The sequence below is a fragment of the Ambystoma mexicanum genome, chromosome 11, assembly GCF_040938575.1.
Source record: "Ambystoma mexicanum isolate Mex_15411 chromosome 11, UKY_AmexF1_1, whole genome shotgun sequence".
Lineage (NCBI taxonomy): Eukaryota > Metazoa > Chordata > Amphibia > Caudata > Ambystomatidae > Ambystoma > Ambystoma mexicanum.
This window is the reverse complement of record NC_090934.1, coordinates 536355834-536363526: the sequence shown is the minus strand read 5'-3', so window position 1 is coordinate 536363526 and position 7693 is coordinate 536355834. Positions and strand designations below refer to the sequence as shown.

Sequence of the window (7693 nt, the reverse complement as noted above, 5' to 3'; positions counted from 1 at the left end):
TCTGCACCCCAGGAATGAAATCCACAGTGGACCAGCCAGATATACTAGCAGGGAAACATTATATTATGTGAACTTCTGCTTTGTTATATGGTTGATAAGGAGCTTGCTAGGTTAATGGATCAGCTGCAGAAATCAATCTGTGTGCATGAATTCAAATAATGTGTTTCATGGTTCCAAGGCTCTTAAAATGAATACAATTAAGCAGGCTATACATATCAACTGTTATTTAGGAAATCATGTCACTGTACTAGTGCTACATACAAAAAGTTATTGAAAATATGCATGTATCTGTACATTTGCCTACATATTTTGATTAACACAGTATGGTTCTTTCTTACAGGAAACACTGTTCCAGAAAAGATGGAGATGTCAAGCGTTCCTCGCCACTCCATGCCTTCTGAGATCCTACATCCCTACACAAAGTTTTCCGAATGGAAGTTCAAGCTCTTCCGTGTCCGCTCATTTGAGAATAAACCATCAGCAGACCTTCCTGCTGAGGATCAGAATCAGAAAGAGAAGACAGACTCTCTCTATCAAGCTCCTGAAGTTGACTTGCCAGCAACAGAGATGGAAGAACGTCCACCGCCGGCTAAGAATGTCAAAATTCCTCCCCAGAGATCTATCAAAACTGACAACAACCAGTTGGAGAGGGAAATGAGGGAGAGTGAAGCTCACTCACAAAACCTTCAAAAGTTGTGCCGAATCTGTGGAACATCTTTCAAAAGTAGCCCAAATAATCAGAGACACCCGGTGCACGGGCCAGTGGACCAAGAAACACAGGAGGTTCTACGAAGAAAAGAGAAGAAGGCCACATCTTGGCCAGAGCTTATTGCCAAGGTCTTCAAGGTCGACGTGAGAAGTGATGTGGACACCGTCCACCCCACATCCTTCTGCCACAACTGCTGGAGCATCATCAAGCAGAGGTTCAGCAACACACCCTGTGAGGTCTATTTCCCCAGGAAAGGCACTGTGGAGTGGAAGTCCCATTCGGCAGACTGTGGCATCTGTCACTCGGTCAAGCGTGGGGTTAAAAGGAAGATGGTGCCACAGTCAAGTTTTCAGTTGGCTAAAAGGCTGAGGATGAGTGTCGAGCGGGCTAGGAAAGTTAAAGCGAAGAAGAGGAAATTGATCCAAAACAACAAAGTCCTGATTCAGAAGATTGCCAACTGCCAGAAGATACATTTAAGTACAGATCTCCTTGTTATTGACTTCCCGGCAGGTTTCATTAAGTCCATCTCCTGCGCTGTCTGTGAGCACATCTTGGCCGACCCTGTGCAGACGACCTGCAAACACCTGTTCTGCAGAATTTGCCTCCTCAAGTGCCTCAAGCTTATGGGCAGCTTCTGCCCCACCTGCAAATACCCATGCTACTCTACAGAACTCGCCACACCTGTGAAATCTTTCCAGAACATACTGAATTCATTGGTCCTGCGGTGCACAGTGGATAACTGCGCAGAGGAGGTCTGTCTGAGCAAATACACTCAGCACATCTGCAGCCATAAGGAGATCAAAGGAAAAGAGGCATATGCCCATATCAACAAAGGGGGGCGTCCCAGGCAACACCTGCTGTCCTTGACCAGGAGGGCCCAGAAGCATCGCCTCAGGTTGCTAAAAATGCAGGTCAAAGACTTTGCTGACAAGGAGGAGGGCGGAGATGTGAAGTCAGTGTGCCTTACACTTTTTCTTCTCGCCCTGAGGGCTAGGAATGAACATCGCCAGGCTGATGAGTTGGAAGCCCTGATGCAAGGCCGCGGAGTAGGCCTTCACCCAGCTGTGTGCTTGGCCATCCGAGTGAACACTTTCCTAAGCTGCAGCCAGTACCACAAGATGTATCGCACTGTGAAAGCCACCACTGGACGGCAGATCTTCCAGCCCTTACATGCCCTCCGAAATGCAGAGAAGGCCCTCTTGCCCGGATATCACCCGTTTGAGTGGAAGCCTCCCCTGAAACATGTATCAGCCAAAACAGACGTGGGGATCATAAATGGACTCTCTGGTTTGGTGCAGTCTGTGGATGATTACCCTGTGGACACGATCTCAAAACGTTTCAGGTATGATGTTGCATTGGTCGCCACCTTAAAAGACATGGAGGAGGATATCCTGGAAGGCCTGAAAGCTCAAGATCTAGATGACTACTTCAGTGGTCCATTCACCGTGGTCATCAAAGAATCCTGCGATGGAATGGGAGATGTCAGTGAGAAGCATGGGTGCGGACCAGCGGTCCCTGAAAAAGCAGTCCGATTCTCTTTCACAGTGATGACCATTGCTGTCCATCAAAACAAAGACAAAGTGAGGATTTTTGAAGAAACCAAGCCTAATTCAGAATTGTGCTGCAAACCTCTGTGCCTCATGCTTGCTGATGAATCCGATCACGAGACCCTGACAGCCATCTTGAGCCCATTGATTGCAGAAAGGGAGGCCATGAAAGGCAGTGAACTGATGCTTGAAGTAGGAGGCATACTCCGAACATTCAAGTTTGTGTTCAGGGGAACAGGATATGATGAGAAGCTTGTGAGGGAAGTGGAGGGACTTGAGGCCTCTGGCTCAGTCTATATCTGCACCATGTGTGACTCTACACGCCTGGAAGCCTCCCAGAATATTGTCCTCCACTCCATCACCCGGAGCCATAAAGAGAACCTGGAGCGGTATGAGATGTGGAGGTCCAACAGGCACCATGAAACCGCTGACGAGCTACGGGACAGGGTGAAGGGGGTTTCAGCCAAGCCTTTCATTGAGACCGTCCCTTCCATCGACGCTTTGCATTGTGACATTGGGAATGCGACCGAGTTCTACAAAATATTCCAACTTGAGATAGGAGAAGTCTTCAAGAATCCTGACGCATCCAAGGAGGAGAGGAAGAGGTGGCAGTCAACCCTGGACAAGCACCTCAGGAAGAAGATGAACCTAAAGCCCATAATGAGGATGAACGGGAACTTTGCACGCAAGCTCATGGCACAGGAGACTGTTGAGGCAGTGTGTGAGCTGGTTCACTCGGAGGAAAGGAGGACAGCTCTGCGTGAACTCATGGACCTCTACCTGAAGATGAAACCAGTGTGGCGGTCCTCATGTCCAGCCAAGGAGTGCCCAGAGCTACTGTGCCAATACAGCTTCAACTCCCAGCGATTTGCTGAGCTCCTCTCTACCAAGTTTAAGTACAGGTACGAAGGCAAAATCACCAACTACTTCCACAAGACTCTAGCGCATGTCCCCGAGATCATCGAACGCGATGGCTCCATTGGTGCCTGGGCAAGCGAAGGGAATGAATCTGGCAACAAGCTGTTCAGACGGTTCAGAAAAATGAATGCCAGGCAGTCCAAATTTTATGAAATGGAGGATGTTTTGAAACACCATTGGCTCTACACGTCTAAACATCTCCAGAAGTTCATGAATGCCCACCTGGCCCTGAAGAGTCAAAGATTCACAATAGATACAGAAGCCATCTTGGATGATTCCCTGGGGATGGATTATTCAGAGGAACCCTTAGATTCTATTCAGTTCTGATTAGGGCAGCCATTTTAAGTTGGTTTTCTTGCTAGAAGTGTCTCCACACAAGGAGCTGTAAAGCCTCTTTTCAGCAAAGTTCCCCAAATGCAGCAGAGGTCTGCACGGTGTAGGATCGAGGAGTCGGGTACACAGGTGATTATGCAAGGGTACTCCAAGAATCAAGCAATGAAACTGGTTGGTGTGGTGCAACCATGGCCCACCCCCATTAAAGACAGGAAAATGGTGAGGGGTTAGTTTTCAATGGATATGAGTGTCAAGGTTTGTTCATTCGCCACTCATCTGGTGCAAATCATGCACCCACTAGTCTGGTGTAGAAATGTCTTTTTATGCCAGACTATTATGCAAGTCTATGCAAAAAAGACGAGCTTACTCGTCCTTGGCACTTAAGGGGTTAATGTCAGACTGCAAATCGCAGTACAGTTCACAGCTAAGATCATTTAAGGCGTTCAACACGTTCACGGTGATGCAAAGTAGAACACAACTTCTTTGATGAATTCTCTCCTCTGGCAACAAGCTGTTTTCATAATACGCCAAACGTATTATGGAAACGTAGACACAAAATGACACATTGTCACAATTCTGGAACAGAGAATCCAACATTTTGAGGAACAGAGCGTAGAGTCTCACACTAAGATCTGTGACATAATGTCAGAGAACGTGCTAAGAACACAAAGATGCGGCCTGATTCGCCACAGACTGTTGACATGGTTGCTTATATCAGACAGAACTGTTGCAAGGATTGCTGGGGTTCACTTTCTGTTACTTTTTTACTATGGTCGCAATGGTCTGGACAAATAGATCATAAACATTGTCTTCCTCAGCAGAACTGGAGGTTTTCCCAAATGGGACTTGAAAGAGTTGATGGGAAAATAATAGACTTGACAGGTCACACAACTGACTGTTGTTCCCAAGAAACTGAACTTAAATCTTTGTGTATTTTTGTAATGTATATTGTCCATATTACTCGCTCATGATATGATAAGTCTGATATGCAAGTGTAAACAAGTAACCCCCCCACCAAATACACACATCAATGTTCTTTCACAAACCAAAAGTACCAGCTGTATATTCTAGAATACAGCCTACATCAAGTACCAGCTGTATATTCCAGAATACAGCCTACATCGAAGCACAACTTGTAATACTACTTTACTTCGAATTGCGCTTGGAGCAGTTGATCATGTGTCTGAGAGTTTATTCAACGTTTCAGAGCTTCCCCACAACCCCCAGGAAGGACCACCCAGTCTTGTATAGCGTCTAAGGTAGAATTGTTTTTAAAGTCTCTACTGCAGTTAATGGAGAGGTCCTTGTATGATTGATAGACAGCGATGGCTATATGAACATCATCGTCAGTGATAAAGGAGACCTGTGGTGGGTTTCATATAAGCTTGCACATGTGTGGGTGCACACATGTACTGCTTTCATGTGATTTTGTTTCTGTAATTTCATCTCCAGTACATAACAAAGTATACACTTATATGTACCTATTTAATCTAAAACATATTCAAAGATCCATTTCATTGCTTGCCAAAAACCTCTAAATGTACAAACCGTGTCCATGATCGTTTGTTTCAGGATTTTCTGGCAGATAACAATACATTAGGGAGGAACTCCCACACATAATTTTCTCTACCCGCTTATCACCATCTCAATCTCCTCTTACCCGAGCCACTGCCCAACTTGAGCGCCTGGAGACTGCCTTTGGGTGGTAGCACAGTGTGGTACATATCAATATACCATACATAACATAACGTCATCCTCACCCACTCACACTTCTCCATGCCTATACTTTCACATCCTGTGTGCTCCAATGTGCAACCATATTAGCTGCTGGCAATGGCACATCTGTTAATAACACTAACATGATACTTTGTTTTCCCGCTCTTGGCACCTTCTTACCCATAATATTCTTATCACCTCCACTTTCAGCTGAAACATTGTAGGTACCATTGTTAGAAGTTACATTTGTAGCTAGTTTCAAAAGTTCAGCATTGTAGTTGTGATGAAATTGTGTTTAGACACAACTGAAAGGGTGATTTTACTGCACAACCCTACATATATCTGGAGAAAGGCCACAGGCTGAAACTTCACGTAAGACCTTTCCATCTGCAATGCTGGATTTCTTGTCCTCGCCGGCTCTTTATAGACTTCTTGTGGGCAGTAAGCAAGGTTTTATATTAGCTGGTTGGGCGAGTGTAAGCCTTTGCGTAGTTAGGTTTGGAATCATGAGTCAATGTTGTTAAAGCTGTTCCTTTTTTGCTATATTCACATAACAATATTTGCAGTGATTAGTAGAGAGGGGTCTGTATTGGCTCAGCCCGGAATTGTATTGGTTGGTAGTCATATGGCAAGCTCAACAATTTACTGGTTGATTGGGGTGGTGTTGATATAAGCATTTCATTGGCTGGTCCATACACTGAGTGGGTATTTTTTGTGAATGAGAGGGACATTGTAGGTTGACTATTTTAGTGAATCTTGTGGTAAACACCGAGATGCATTTTCATAAATTGTACTAAGGGATTTTCTATAGCACTCACTCAGTATTGCAGCCATTTGAAAGAGATTTAGCACATGGGGTCTAGGGCAACAAAGAGGGCCGCCAGGTTCGAGGTGATTTAATTGGCTCTGTGTCACATGGTAAGGTGACAATTGGAATGAGGATTCAACAAGGGAACCCTCCCGTCCCCTGCACACTTTAGGATGTTTGGACTAAGTCCACTACTGTTTTCTCATATTAATACAAAAAACATATAAACCAAAGGGTTCAGTTGTGTGCCTTTATAGCAAAAGTTTATATCTAAAGTGTGAAATACACAATATTTCAAAAGGAGAAACATTTACAAATTCAAGAAGCAAAGCAGTGCAATAGTAGGTCACAATAAATTTGTGACCTACTATTGCACTGCTTTGCTATAAAAACACACAACTGAACCCTTTGGTTTATATGTTTTTTGTATTAATATGAGAAAACAGTAGTGGACTTAGTCCAAACATCCTAAAGTGTGCAGGGGACGGGAGGGTTCCTTTGTTGAATCCTCATTCCAATTGTCTCTTGTTTGTAGGGGTCTTGTGCCATGGCCTCAGTTCCTCCCCCGCACCTAAAATTAATCTACAGCATCTCTTAAATGTATGTTTCATTGCCATTTAATTTGAGGTGTGCATCAATAAGCAACCTTTTTCTCACATGGTAAGGTGGCCATTTTATTGGTTCATTGAGGTTCTATTCAGTTTATAGTACTCATTCAGTTAGACTTTTCATTAGTCGATGTGAACATTTCTTGTGTGTTTTTATTCGTTTCTTTACACCAGGAGCACTGTTTATTCTATGTGGAGTTTAATATTTAAGGGTTCTTTCTTACATTTGTTTTTGGTGAAAAATATATTACTCCAACCTGATGCTGCCATCTGAGTGCAAAAGAAAACATTTGTATGGGTAACCGAACAGTTATCCGGAAAAAGGTTACAGTAAGAATATGACAATACATGCCTCTTGCTTTATGTACATCAATTTGTGGAGTTTAGGTAGAGGATATTATATGATATGGCATTAATAACGCGCCTGTACACAAGTGTTTCGAAGCGCGACAAGACAAGGAGGGGGAACCAGAGGCAGGACAAAGCAACGATTTTACTAGGCCTTGTGTCATTCAGATTCAGCAAGTGCAGGCAGGGGTGGACTGTGAACTAAAAGAGGCCCTGGAAAAAATTACTGGGGACCAAAAGAGGCCCTGGAAATAATGTTAAAAGTGGCCCCATATGACACATTTTCAGCAAGCCCAATGCTTTTCCTATGAGAAAATTTGGAAATACCACACAAAAGAGGCCCAGTGTGCATAGGTCCACCGGGAAATCTCCAGAGTTCCCTATAGGCCAGTCCACCGCTGAGTGCAGGGCACTTTTAGCAGTTATCCCAAAACGGTGTTAGATATCCAAACGTTCAGTTCAGCACTTTACACGTTACCTCTGAGAAAGTATCTCATGCTTCATTTCCCTTTTGGTTTCATTGACAGTTCTCCCGCGAAAGCTTCCACCACTTTAGCATCAACTTTGCGCAGCAGTCTTTGTCAGGTAGCAGTTAACGCCCAAACATGTCGATATCAGCTGCTGCATGTAGTCTCTGTGGGGTAAATGCGCTCAATCTCATGCATTAATACCGGTGTGGACAGATAAATAGTACAAACGAAGCAAT

The 7693-nt window shown here is 44.3% G+C and overlaps 1 protein-coding gene across 1 annotated transcript; it reads left to right on the top strand.

The window, feature by feature from the left end:
• The first annotated feature begins 350 nt into the window (after positions 1-350).
• On the top strand, positions 351-6158 carry RAG1 (recombination activating 1). The gene has a single exon (XM_069623347.1). It carries the CDS (start codon positions 361-363, stop codon positions 3499-3501), a length of 3141 nt encoding a protein of 1046 aa, XP_069479448.1. The 5' UTR covers positions 351-360; the 3' UTR covers positions 3502-6158.
• Positions 6159-7693: the final 1535 nt, after the last annotated feature.

Bases quoted from the DNA above. Each gene is read 5' to 3' on its own strand.
- RAG1 (XM_069623347.1), top strand. From the start codon at position 361: ATGGAGATGTCAAGCGTTCCTCGCCACTCCATGCCTTCTGAGATCCTA.